This window comes from Sander lucioperca, chromosome 16, assembly GCF_008315115.2.
Source record: "Sander lucioperca isolate FBNREF2018 chromosome 16, SLUC_FBN_1.2, whole genome shotgun sequence".
NCBI classification, from domain to species: domain Eukaryota; kingdom Metazoa; phylum Chordata; class Actinopteri; order Perciformes; family Percidae; genus Sander; species Sander lucioperca.
Window position 1 is genome coordinate 871,990 of NC_050188.1, and position 14,193 is coordinate 886,182.

At 40.1% G+C, this 14,193-nt stretch overlaps 1 protein-coding gene across 2 annotated transcripts; it reads left to right on the forward strand.

Moving 5' to 3' along the window:
- The first annotated feature begins 769 nt into the window (after positions 1-769).
- On the forward strand, positions 770-13,738 carry hgh1 (HGH1 homolog (S. cerevisiae)). 2 transcript variants are annotated; one of them, XM_031296791.2, is made up of 10 exons: positions 770-866; positions 2,383-2,505; positions 3,802-3,940; positions 4,163-4,300; positions 4,729-4,880; positions 6,125-6,225; positions 6,847-6,945; positions 7,771-7,862; positions 7,937-8,059; positions 11,513-13,738. In XM_031296791.2, exons 2-10 carry the CDS (start codon positions 2,396-2,398, stop codon positions 11,729-11,731), a joined length of 1,173 nt encoding a protein of 390 aa, XP_031152651.1. In that variant the 5' UTR covers positions 770-866; positions 2,383-2,395; the 3' UTR covers positions 11,732-13,738. The 2 variants fall into 2 exon arrangements, with proteins under 2 accessions (XP_031152651.1, XP_031152652.1); XM_031296792.2 differs by having other exon boundaries at positions 829-960.
- Positions 13,739-14,193: the final 455 nt, after the last annotated feature.

Here is a 14,193-nt window from a genome sequence, read left to right on the forward strand (position 1 = left end):
ATAAATTGGTGCATTAAAGTGTATCCAAATGCAACAAAAATGAAGTTACTGATGCTCAAAACACCGAGAACCCCCACTATGATATGCACCCCCCTTCCCCAAAGGCAGATTCTGGCCCATATATATATATATATATATATATATATATATATATATATATATATATATATATATATATATATATATATATATACATATATACAGTACAGTATACCCACTACAATACATTAGACTACACCACTGTCTATTAGGCTACTACTACCAATTTCTAAACCGTCTCTGGTTGAGTTGACTAGCTCGTCCTGTTCTTCTTCACTCCATTTGTAATTGCTGCAATTGTCACCAACAATCAATCAGAACATTTTACTATAATATTTCACTATATATTAATCCTTTCTTAGTCCCACAATGGGGAAATTTGCTGTGATACAGCAGCAAAGGGGATTGTGCAACAACAAGAGGCGTCAGTAAATAATGCAAGATATAATAATAAATACGTAGGCAAACAAACAGTAAAAAAAATAATAAAAAGTTAACAGTAGCCTAAAGGCAAATGTATATGGACATTTTGTAATGAGACAGAGATTATGCATTATGGGACTCAAAATTAAAATAACATTGATAGAATTCCCATTATGTCAGTTTCTGTCGCATAAAGTACAAAATGTCCTTAAAGTAAAGTTTGGGATATTACCCAGCTAGATCCGGTTGTGGATGTCAAACCGGAGAGCGCCACATAGAGCGAACAATAGAGGGCAGTAGCGTCCATTTAGGACCTTTCAAACTGCTGGAAAAAGAGAAAAGGAGGAAGATAACCCGGAAAAAAGGAGTTATTTTTCTCTGTGGTGTCCACATGTATCCACACTGTGAGTATACACATGTTGTCTAATGTATGTAGAGGAATATAAACGAGATAAAACTGCGATATGAAAACTGGACAGGTCATATAGCTCGTTAAAGGTGTATCATTTTATATCAGAATCAGAAAACGGTTTATTGCCAAAGTACGTTACACTCTTCCCTATCAGGTGGCAATTTTCTGAAAAAACAGACACTTGCATGTCAGTCAGCGTTCAAGAGTTCAGCATACACTTTTTGTCAAACTGTGGAGACTTAGACCTCATGTCTGAAAAGAAGGTCAAATAGTAATTTAACTTTAGCTGCTGTAGCTAACATTGTATGCATCCAACATGGCAGCAAACGTCGTTAAACTATCCGTACATGTTTGTTTCTGTATTTATTGTTTTGTTTATTTCATAGTAATGCTTATAATATGTTTATGTATGCACCGACAACCAAGGCAAATTTCTTGTAAGTGTAACTTACTTGATAATAAATCATTTTCTGATTCTGACGTACCAAATGCTAAAGTAAACAATGCCCATGATATGTGCAAGATGGGGCTGTACGGTTTGGGCAGGGTGTGCAAAAGTATATGATTATATAATAATATATTTTAATAATAATAAAAATGTAATATAGATTCTCTACCTGCATAATACATTATAACACCGGCTGTAAACTTGTGTTATAAAGTCTCACAACAATCATAAGAATTAAGTCTCCACTACATTATCTGACAGCTGGATTCAACGATGACAATACAACACATTGTTAAAGATGAAAAAAGGTGTCCTAAACGATTTGGCTTGTGATCCCTTACAAAAAAACAGTTGTAGTTGGGACTTCTGGCAGATGAGTTGTTAGCAGTTCCACCAAAAGAGACATTTCCCCCTCTAATCTAATCTTTCATTTCAGTAACTGTAGTTAAAACTAGCTTCACCTTAATAATATATCGTGTGTCAAGTCACAGAAGCCATTTTTCTGCAGAATGAGTACTTTTACTTTTGATACTGTACATTTGTTGTTACAAGCAACTTCTGTACTTTTACTAAAGTAAAACATAGGGGTGGGAATCACCAGAGGCCTCACGATACGATATCATCACGATACTTATGTCACGATACGATATTGTTGCGATTTTAAACATATTGCAATATTCTGCGATATATTGCAATTTATTACCTTTTTTCCAACTTCAAATTTTTCCCAATTTCAAATGATGTCCCCAAAAGAAAACTTTGTCAACATCTGTTTTATCTAAAAAGATCTATTTCTCTGTTTGTTCATCTCACTTCAATGTTATTGCTGCAAAATGGGATTGTCAAGCAGACAAACTGACCAACACATATATAATGATAGATCGATACTTGGCGTCTGTGTATCGATACAGTATTGCCACAGAAAATATTGCGATACTATGCTGTATCGATTTTTTCCCCCACCCCTAGTAATACATGCGTATATACATATACAATACATATACTGTACTGTGTTGTTTAAGCTGATGGCTGATTGTGGTTTTTTATTGCTGTCTGTCAGATACTGTTAGAAGATGTTGAGTGATTCTGAGGCTGCAGAGCTGCTCTCCTTCCTAACCCCCGATACACGTCCTGATGTCAAAGGTCACACCACAGGCTACATCCTGGGGATGTCTGGACACAGGTAAGAGGCTGATGATGATGATGATACCATTAAAAATTCAGCTTTTGATTATAATGTGACCTGTTTCTGCTCACTGCTCCGATATAAATGCTAAACTAATCCTGAAGCCGACACTGATGGTGCCTCCCTCATCCACTGCCGTCCAATGTGATAAACACTCTGGCTGACAGGAGAGTTGCTCCCACAGTGTGTTAGGATTTCATTACTAAACTATGAGCAGGAAGCACATTACAGATGTGTGTTTTCACATCACAACTGATGGTCAAAGGCACTACAATGTAGGTTTTAGTTAGGTAAAATGTGAGACTTGACATGTAGGATCTTATAAGCTGCTGACCTTATAAGATGCCTGCACTTTACTGTGGCTGTCAGCAACAGTTGTTTAAAAATATTTAAGAAATAAGATTGGGGCACCACTCTTGGTCAAAGAGAAACTGTTAGACCACAACTTGATTCAGTCTAATAATCTGAAGGTTGCCTACAAGTCCATAACTCTGTCTAGGGATGTCCCGATCCCCATTGCATAGTATCAATATGAGCATTTTTTAACCGATCGGGGATCGGCAGTCACCCCGATCACCTCGCTCCATCATTTACATCAGCTGAGCACAATTTGCGGCAGAACGTAAACACGCAAGTAACTTGGCATTACTCATTAACATGGCTAAGATGTCAGCAGGTTTGGAAGTGTTTTCAACTAGAAAGTGAAAATGGCAAAAACATCTACTTGAAATATATCTGCAATACAATCGTTTCGCAAGGCAGTAGCAATAGAGCTATGTTCAATACCACCAATTTGATATGACACCTAAAAACTAAACATGCAACGGAATACAGCGAGTTCACTATGTGAGTTTTACAAAAATGCTAGCAGCCCTAAGTTAAAATTCAGCTATTAAGCTGAAGACATGTTTTAGTTACTTTGTTTACTTAATTATTTTGCCAACAATAAAACTGTGTGCAGCTCTATTATCTAGGCAAATACAAGTATCGGGATTGGGCGCCAAAAAAGCTGATTGGGACAACCTTACTGTGTACAGTGGCCTAATATAATTTAAACCCACCAAAAACATGGAACCAAGTTCTTTTATAAATGACGAATTTCGTCTTACCAGAACTGAGTTCAGGAAATGAACAACCTCATCCTGTGGTCATTCACGCTACATATGAAAAAGAAAAGTAATATCTCAATGAAAGCAGGAACACCCCGAGTAGATAAAACGATGAAGCTGTATTATGTCTGTGATTTCCGACCAGCAGATTTCCAGTAACTCTCTCTCTCTTTCTTTTCTTCAGGGATGGCTGCCGCTTCCTCCGCTCTAAATCTGACTTACTGGTGGCCCTGTTTGCTCTGACGTCTGACCCCTCTATTGCTATCGTGAAGGACTGTTACCACATCTTCATCAACCTGTCAGCTGATGAGACTCTGCACCAGGTGATCAGTCTTGATTGATCAGCAGAATCCGGTCTAAAGTAACTCTTATTAATGAAATTAGTAATAAATAACTCAACTGTCCCCAGGAAGGCTGTCATTGGACATTTGACAAATACAACACAACAAAAAAGAAACCGTTCAGCCCTCAGAGATGTTGTGGATTCACTGTCGGTTTTATTCTTTGAAGACAGTTAGAGGTGTTCTTGGTTGTGTCTCACCCAGGTTTTGCTGGCCGATGTCAAGGTTCTTCCGGTGTTGTTAAAAAGGGTTTTGGATCCAGAGTACCTGTTCTCTGATCAAATCTGCACCATCCTGTCCAACCTGACCCGCCATTTGAAGACCTGCAAGACCGTGTTCCAGGTGGGTCCCAGCGTCCCAGCTTGACTCATACCTGCAAACTAGTTGCTTTTCGGCGAAAATCGCCGTTTTGAATGGGAAAATGTCATCCACGTGAATTGTGTCCGAAAACGGACGTTAGAGGGAACTGAAACATCGCCGCACGGGACGCTAGTCAACGCTACACCTGACAGCAGCTAACGTTAGCCTACCGTTAGCTAGCAGCTGGAGTAAACACGGTTAAAATGCTGACAGCTAAATGGTGTAATGTAGTATGATGTGTCACCTTTTTCAGCTCTTCTGAGTTTGCAGGTATGTTGACTGCACCATGTTTCAGTGAGCTGCTGATCCCCATACAGGGCCACAAAACCTCTCAGGTCATCGGAGCGAGGGCGGAGCCCTGCCCAAAGGGCTGGATCATGAGAGATGAAGTGTTTCCTTTGCTGTTTCAGGTCCTCCAGGAGGAGGTTGGTCTGGCTCAGCTGGTGGAGGTCTTCTGCACTGAAGGTTACAACAAGAAGGCTAATTTCAACTACCTGAGTCCTCTGCTGTCCAACCTGACACAGCTGCCCGAGGCCAGAAACTACATTATGGACAAGGACAGGTGACTGATTACACAGCAGGATAAGAACTGATGGTCAGACAGAGGGAATATCTGCGTCTACCAGTTTTTTGGAATTTTTCAATACTGATATCAAACCCTTTTTTTTGCAGCAGTTTGCAAGACGTGGGGATTTCCTTCACTATCATACAGTCAGAATTTAGGAAAGAGAGGATAGTGACTAGTGATAGACCGATTATTCAGGCTGATTAATGCCATTTTGAGATCATCGGCCAGCGCCGGCACTTACGAGGATGATTAACAAAACATGTCTGCAGACACATCCGCATGCAGCCAACGAAGTTAACGCTCAACCTCGTGTCAATTCCTCCATTCTACCGGGCAAACGTCACAGTCACGGTAGCAAGCCTTCAGCCAGCTAAACTAGCTTACAGGGCTTGAGAAACTAATGTATGGAGTATGGACTTCCCCAGCCCCTACTGCTTCTCCCAACGAGTAAAACATAACACAACAGATTTGTCATTTGGGATGGTAAGCAAGTGAAACTTGAGAGCCTTTTAGGGGCCGTTCACACGACAACAGAATGTTTTAAAAATGTCGTTTTTGCCGATATCATGTTGTTGTTTTTGCAAGTGATGAAATCAATCAATTAAATAATAATAACAAAACACAAAATTGCTGAACTTACATGAACATTTATTTAAATCTTGTATCACATTCTAAAGCTGTTATGAGCGCTGGTATTTGTTTTGCGTTTACTATATATATATATATATATATATATATATATATATATATATATATATATATATATATATATATATATATATATATACACACACAGTGAATATATATATATACACACTGTATATATATATATATACACATACACACACATATATATACACACAGTGAATATATATATACACACTGTATATATATAAATATATATATATATATATATCTGAGTCTGTTTTCTTCCTTTATCACATGTGTACATTTATAACTACGGTGATTGTGTGTTGGGCTCCGTGCTCTGCCAAAACGCAGGTGACCAACACGAAGTACAGTGCCTGAATGCATCATGTGCAGACACAGACGGAGGACTGAAGCTGCTCCGCTAACGTGCTGCTTCAATGCTTCAGTCCGAGTGTATCACTCTATATCAGTGATAATATTTGGTCCATGGGGCACACTGAATCGAAGAAAGAAGCTTGAGGACAGAGACGCATGCCATTACACCCCTTATATTCTGTGTGTGTGTGTGTGTGTGTGTGTGTTGGCAGGTGTGTAATCCAGAGGTTGCTTCCCTTCACTCAGTACCAGGCATCAGCGGTGAGGAGGGGTGGAGTCGTAGGGACCCTGCGCAACTGTTGCTTTGACCACGGTAAGACACACAGACACCTTATTTACTTTAGGTCACTTCATGCGAACTGGGCAGCTCTGATAGCTATCTGATATAAAACCAGCGAAAATGCAGTGTTATAATCATAGAAATTAGACAGAAAGAATAAATAATGTGAGAGATGCTACACCAGGTATTCAGCAACGTGTTTCATAAAAACCTGTCACGTCCTCACTGAACTCCAGAGATGGGGACTCGAGTTTGAGTTTCGGACTTAAGTTGCACACACAGTGACTTCAGACTTGACTTGAGACTCTTCCTCAAAAGCCACTCGGGACTCGAGGTGCGGGACTTGTGAACAATCTTTATTTTAAGGAAACGTCTGATGAGCTGAATGTTATTCCCCTCCCTGCCTATAACCTACCTACGTGATACCTAACGTATCTGCTGCGCACGGCCACACATGAGAGAGGACAACAAACATGTCGGCCGCACCGGCAGCTGCCGTACCATTCATCATAAGCTCCGGCTTTAAAAACTTCATACAACTAAAGACTTGAGACTTGACTTGCACTGTAGCAGTCCAAGACTTGTAAGCATCTCTGCTGTAGCGCAACAGTACTTCAAGTCATCTGATTTCAAAGCTCTGCTCAATCTGTCCAGCCCATCATGAGTGGTTGCTAAGCGACGCTGTGGACATCCTGCCCTTCCTCCTGCTGCCGCTGGCCGGTCCAGAAGAGCTGACGGAGGAAGAAAATGAGGGTGAGTGTGTGTTTCTAAGTACTAAACTGTTTTAGTCAATTCAGTGTATCTTACCTTAAAAGATAAGGTATATTGTGGCCGGGTTGGAACAGTGGGTAGAGCAGGCGCACATATACTGTACTTAGAGGCTTATACCTCAATGCAGAAGGCCACGGTTCGAGTCCGACCTGAGACGATTTCCTACATGTCTTCCCCCTCTCTCTCCCCTTTCTCACCTAGCTGTCCTATCAAATAAAGGCGGAAAAAGCCCCCCAAAAAAAGAGAAGGTATATTGTCTGTATTTATTTTTGTCAACAAATGCCACGTGCAGATCAAAAGCAACAATGAATTGATCCACTAACTAGTATTATCTGTCTATCAAAGCCTGATCTGTTATTACTCTGTGCCATAGAGCTTCTTTGTTGTCCAAAAAACTGTTAAAAACACATCAGTGAGCCACACTGTTGAACTGACTGACTTTCATTAACAGAAACAAACACTGTGTATGTTATTTTGACTCAACCCTACGTACACCGTACTGCTGCTGGAAATACTCACTAGAGCACCGAATATGGATTAATCCACTTCTGTAAAATAGTCCCCAATAAATGCATTATTTCCTCCTGTTTGAGTAACATTTGTTAGAAACTACAGTGGCCAGCTGCTTTAGGAAACTACTGAGCCTTTTTTTTTTATTTATTTTTTATTTAAACTATATATTTGTGAATCTTTATAGAGATTTATGTCTTCAGAAAGAACCAATGGGCTTGGGGCTGAGTGGGCAGGGAAGTCAGAATGTATTGAGACCCGCTGGTTCTGACTAACAGAAGTTGATGTGATGTTCAGGTCTCCCTGTGGACCTGCAGTACCTCCCCGAGGACAAGAAGAGAGAAGAAGACCCCGACATCAGAAAGATGCTGCTGGAAACACTTTTACTGGTGCGACACAACAGGCACGCACATATACGCTCATGTTTTCATGTTCAGCTCTTTACCGTTTGCCTCTTTTGTAGCTGACAGCCACCAGAGCCGGCCGGAACACACTAAAAGAGAAGAACGTTTATTACATCATGAGAGAGTTCCACCGCTGGGAGAAGGACGTCCACGTTACAGCAGCCTGTGAGAAACTGGTCGAAGTAGGCAAGATCTAATCATTACACAAATATATACATATAACATACAGTAACTAGAATACTAACCACCCAATAATGAATACTCTCTTTAAATGGAAGTCTTTGTGCTTTTACTGTTCGAGGTTGGGCAACAAATCTGGAAATTTGTATTTTAAGCTACCTTCCACTTAAACAATCAAATCATATTTTGGACTATAAAATGAAAAATAAATATATAAAATGTGTTCTTTTTTCTGCATCTTGAAAAAAGTGAGATAAACAAAAATTAATAAATCCAATAATATGCTTATGTTGTGTTCCTGTCAATCTAATACAGGAAACAGACAAAGTGCGTTGATCATACATGGAGTGTTTTCTGGTGCTGGTTCTTGACTCCAAACTGAAAACAGAAACACACCCTTTTTTTGTTTAATACACACACAGTAAACAGAAGAATGAAACCATGATCCGTTTTGTGAATGAATGAATGAATGAATGAATGAAGAGCTCACATGAGCAGCGTGATCAACCTCCAATCAGCCAGAACAGAGCATTTGAGTCGAGCTGCTTTCAGCCCGATACTGTCCTGAATCGGGAACGAAAATGAGAGCACAACAAAAGACCTTTCGTCACGGCAGACATTTAGACATGTCAGGAAAAGCACAGGTGTATTTCTTTTCAAAAATATTTTTTATCCAAAAAACATTTCACAATGTAAATGCTCTTACAGTGGCAGATATCAGGAACAAACAAACTTCCTCTCCCACCCACCTCGACCTGCCATTAAAGCTGCAGTGGCTAGAAAGCAAACAAACGGCATTCCCACACTCCCGTCACGGCTAGATTTACCAAAGCCTGAAAACAGAGCCCAGAGGAGACGTAGAAGTCTAGTTTTCTCAGACCACTTGAATTACAAAATGCCAAAAGATTATTATGGAATTTCTGCCCAACGACACCAAAAACAAATTGCCTACCACAGCTTTAAGCAAATCAATATGTTTTACACACACTAGTCTGGATCAACGGAAGTACATTTCCAGGATAAAGGCTTTGCCCCTAACCTTTCACTCTCTGTGTGTTGCCATTCTTAAAATCTCTTGGCTACGGGAAACCACAACAAACTTCGAGCTAGCAAGTGAAGAAGGATTTTTCTTGTTCTGGAACCTCAGGCACTCAGGCCTCAGATTCTGATTCCAATTATCTTACACTCTGAACCATCCCTCTTAAGCGTATTCATTGATGATCACTAAAGACCAGAAACCTCAAAGAATCACTGAGACGATAGAATAAAGTCAAGTACTTTTACTGAACAGTATTTTAAGTATTTACAAACGCATGCAGGCCTACATGCGGGCTACACAACTGACACCTCCTCATGCCTCCCTGTTATGCGCAGATATTCAAAAGTATCAATCCTTTTTATCCACTCCGGGCTGTCCTCCGTCCGGCAGGATGTGGGTGTGCATGTATGGGGGTCTCCATGCCCCCAGTCAGGCCGATGTCTGTTTCCACTCCAGCTAGGGTTAAGACAGACCACTCCTCCCTCATTCTTCCTCTTCCCCTTTTTGTGACCTTTCCTGTGTTCCTGCTTCTCTGCACCTTTAAGCCATAAAGGCGTAAACCAATTTAATGACTTCAACTTAACTTTCTGTGCATCAGGGATATTCCTTGAACCAATTCCTCAATGATTAACACAACTCTTTTGCAATGTGGACAGATATAACTTTAACTGCTAATATTCTATAATCATGTAGAAATATCTCAACACAAGCCACACGCTGAAAATGGGGAGTTTTGAAGAAAATTTGGGTTGTGCAACAAGACAGGCCTGCTTGGTTCTTTCGGGGAATGAGTATAAAGATTTACAGAGCCTATGTTTAAGGTATTTCCTCTCTAACTGGGACATTTTGGGACTGATTGGTGGGATTGCTGTGGACAAAATACACACGGCGATACACTGGTAAGAGCAAATTACGTTTCACCATGTATCCAGCTAATTTAAATAGCTCACTTAGTTACTGTATTGTGTGAACAGTTAACTTCATTTAATATTGTATGTGGCGCTTTCTTTTGCGGGGTGCAATTGTTCCACTGAAACAAGTTCCTTCCTGAGACTATTTCGCAGAGACACCGTCGCATCTGGAGCTTAGCGCCTCCCAAGACTGTTGTGAATGGTTTCAAAAAATGCACACAACCCAAAGCGTTTTTTTTTTTTCTTCTCCTATCCCAGAATATATCTGTGATGTAGCCAGACCTTACTCCACAGCGCTGTCTGAGGTCAGGCAATGCGAGACTATACACACAGTAACTAAATGAATGAATGCGGCTGAATGTAAGAACAAATATGGCAATTACAATAGATACATAAGGAAGAGAAGAGTATAAATAAAAATAAGACAAACAAACAATAATAATAATAATAGCAACAATAATATAGGTGAATAAAATGTTTCAGAGTCAAGTGTAAGAGGTCAGTAACAACACCATATACTCATACCACATGGCGGCCCTGAAAGTATGTCAGAAAAAGCCTCAGAATCTTGTAAAATTTTAGGTTCACAATAAATACCAAACCAAACCAAAAACACAGGAAACTGATTTTCAATTTGAAATGATGTTACACTCAAAGCTGAATTTGGCAGATTTGCCGACTTTTGAGACTCAAAAATCCCCACAAACCAGTGGGTTTCCCTATTCAGGCTGTACAACAGGTTGTTGTGAGTCGGCTGCGTAGTAGCCTACTTTTAAAAATGTAATCATTGTTTTTCTTGATTTGCTCATTTCTATGATGGCTTTGGAATTTTTTTCACTCACTTCTTCAGGGCTTTATGTGGACCAAACTGTAAGTGAGAAGGCTCTATGAGACATGCAGTAATACAGTCAAAGATATTTTACTTTTTCGATTAAATAAAAGCATGGGAATAAACTCTACATGTCTGGCCCTTGATGTGATTCTTATTTTCCAGCGTGGCCCTTTAGAGAAGTTGAGTTTGACACTCCTGGCATAGCAGATTTTAGCACAGGCGTATTTAATACCATTAATGATTCCATTTTTGACTTTCTCTTGCCAAGATTTATGATGTGCTCAAACAACATGGTTCCTGAAATAAACACACAACACTATTCAGTTGGTGCTCGTGCCCAGGAGAGTAGAACGGCCATGGACGTATTAAGAGAACGGCTGCGGGAGTGAGAGGGATGGTAAATGTGTTCTGAGTACTGACGGGAGGGGGGTATTTGTTCGGGTGTAGAGTTCAAATCTCCACCCTTTTAATGGATTAGTTGCTCAACAGAAAATGTAACATAAGCTACTTTGAAAACTGATGGAACTCCAAAGATGATCTCAATCAACAACACCTCGCGAGAAAAGTTTAAACAAAAACTCATGTTGGATTAGACTGCTTTAACTAGGTGTACCTAATAAACTGGCAAACGTATGCATATATGTCATGTAGTGGACCCTCGGTCTCCCTCCAGGTGCTGATAGGAGACGAGCCGGAGCAGGGGATGGAGAACCTGTTGGAGGTGGAGATTCCTGAGGACGTGGAGGTGAAACTGAAGGAGGCAGACATCAAAGAACAGCAGGAGCTGGAGAAAGAGCAGGAGAGGATGAGACAGGAGAAGGAGGAGGAGGAGAAGAAGAAGAGGGATGCAGAGGGGGAAGACAAAGAACAGGAGAGTGGACTGATACGATAAAGCGCGTTTTTAGACCTGGCTTCATGGACTGGATCTGTTAAAGTCACCGCTTTTTGTCAATCAGACAGTTAAACGTTCATTACGGCTTCATTCAGACATGACAGGACATTTTCAGAAAGAGCCACGATGCTCTGTGATATTCGTCAGCTGGTCCATCACTGCTGGAGAACAGCGCTGAGTTGAAAAGTGAGTAATGACATAAAAGAAGAGGGGTGTTTTCTGTTCTCTCACAGGCTGCACCAGGGATGGATTTTAAAACGTATTTTGTTGTTAACTAATTAACTAATGTTGTGAGCGTGAGGAATACTCTCCACTGATAACATTTTATCATCATCATCATCATCATCAAATATTTCTGAATGTAATTGCTATTTAAGTTTTGTTTTCCTCTCTGTCCCAAAAGAAATATTTTAGGGAAGGATCTGACATTAGAAGAAGTCTTAACAACTTAAAAGTGACTCATTTTTTTTATTTTTTTTTTTACAGTGGTCAGAAAAGGCAGAACCATTAACTTTAATGTAGAATTGATTTCTTCTGATATTAGACAATATGTAAAATTGCCAGTAGGGATGCACAGATCCGATTCTGATATCATGCCGATACTGACTCAAATAGCTGGATTGGTATCCGTGACAACGGAGCTGATCTAATCAATTCTATGTTTATATACTATATAGATTATATACTGGAATTTAAATTCCTGTTTAAGTTTTGATCAGTCTGTTGCTGCATTTAAAAGGTTTACACTGAAATTGTAATTCCTGTTAATTTTGAAGATTGTTCACCAAGTTGCTGGTGCACCGTGCACGATTTATTATTTCAGTAATAAATAACATCAGTACATTTATAGCTGTATTTATTTCTTACATGTTGTTTTACAAAGCTAGGAAAGCAATGTTTGAGTCAAGCCTGATGTTCCCATCAGCCATTGCTAGTTATCCCCCGATGTCCGCTGTCGTCCGGGCGGGGGGAGTGAAGCAGAGAGGCCGTAGTAGACTCTGGGCTGCCGCTGCTGATTGATTGGTTCATTGTATGTATCATAGGAACGGTTTGTATATCTGGTTCGCTTTTTTGAATTAAGAATAGGTTACTGCCGCCTGCTGGCTTGGAGAGTTATTTCCTCTCACGCAGGCGCGGGACGGATGTGCTAGTTGGCCGTCGATTGTAGTCTTTGCGGTGTCAAGTGCAACTTTTTGGCCAAGACACAGGCAACGCCACAGTCGGCCATCATCGCCACTAGGGCTTTGCTGTCTGCCTAGTGTGTCAGCACCTTTACACAAACTGTAAAAGAATGATCCCAGTCACTTTTACACAGTGAGGCATACAGCTTATTAAATAAACACATGCACGATATGAGGAAAATATCTAATTGCGATTATTTTCTGATACTGCAATACTTTACTACAAATACTCCGTACCAAAGAAAGATGTTTTCTTTAGTCTGTAGGATACGATTGGTAGGCTAGGACGTCTCTGCAGCACCACAATACTTCATTCAGAATGGTTTGACGCATCGTTTTCCTTTAACACATATTGTGCCCCCCCCCAATTTGAATATTGCACTAGTCCAATAGCGATTAATTGTGCAGCCCTAGTATAGAATCAGTAATCTGTATCGTCTGACACCCAAAGCTCAGGTATCATGAAGGGGCTGAAACAGTTTGATCGGTGCATCCCTACGATTTGCCAACAATACGTGATGGGGTGCGTTCTGGCCTGCTGACGGATATCTCACCATCTGGTTTCCCTTAAGTTCCACTTTAAGTAGGTTTAAGGTTGAAATGGCCGCTTATTCCACTCTGACAGTATTATATACTGTATATTGTGTATCATGATGATGTTCCAACTCTTTATTGAAGCTGTTTGATGTTAACACGAGTGAAATATTCAAACCCAGGACAGCTTTCCCTCAAATAGAAATATTCTACATGCCTGCCGCATCACATGCGTGGAAACTTTGAGATCTCTACAAGAATTTAAAATAAAGTTCTATCAGTTTGAATTATGTTTGGCTGCACAGTGTGAGTTTCTAATGACCTTTTAGGGGGTAAAAGGAAAGATCCACCTTAACCTGAACACGTAAACATTGTAATAAAACAGCTGTTTCTGATGAACATTACATCCGTGTTTGTTGATGTGTCTCGATATATTCTGGTATCGTTAGGACAGTTAAGAGAATAGTATTTATTTGCACCTATAAAGATTTCAGATCGCTGAAGGTATGGACAGTCTGTAGTGATCTGGCTTCATCTAAAATATGATTAAAAATGTGAATCTGCAGCTTCAGTCCTGTTGAATTCGTCCTTTTAATTCAAACGGACATGTTTTTCTTCTGTTTCATTCATTTCCCTAAAAGCAAAATTCTATTTATTTTCTAATACTGACAGCCTTGCACTGATTTCTGGTCAGATAGTCTTTAAACGTGAGGGAACAAGGCCAGTGGTTGCTCCTCTGAGGCAGTT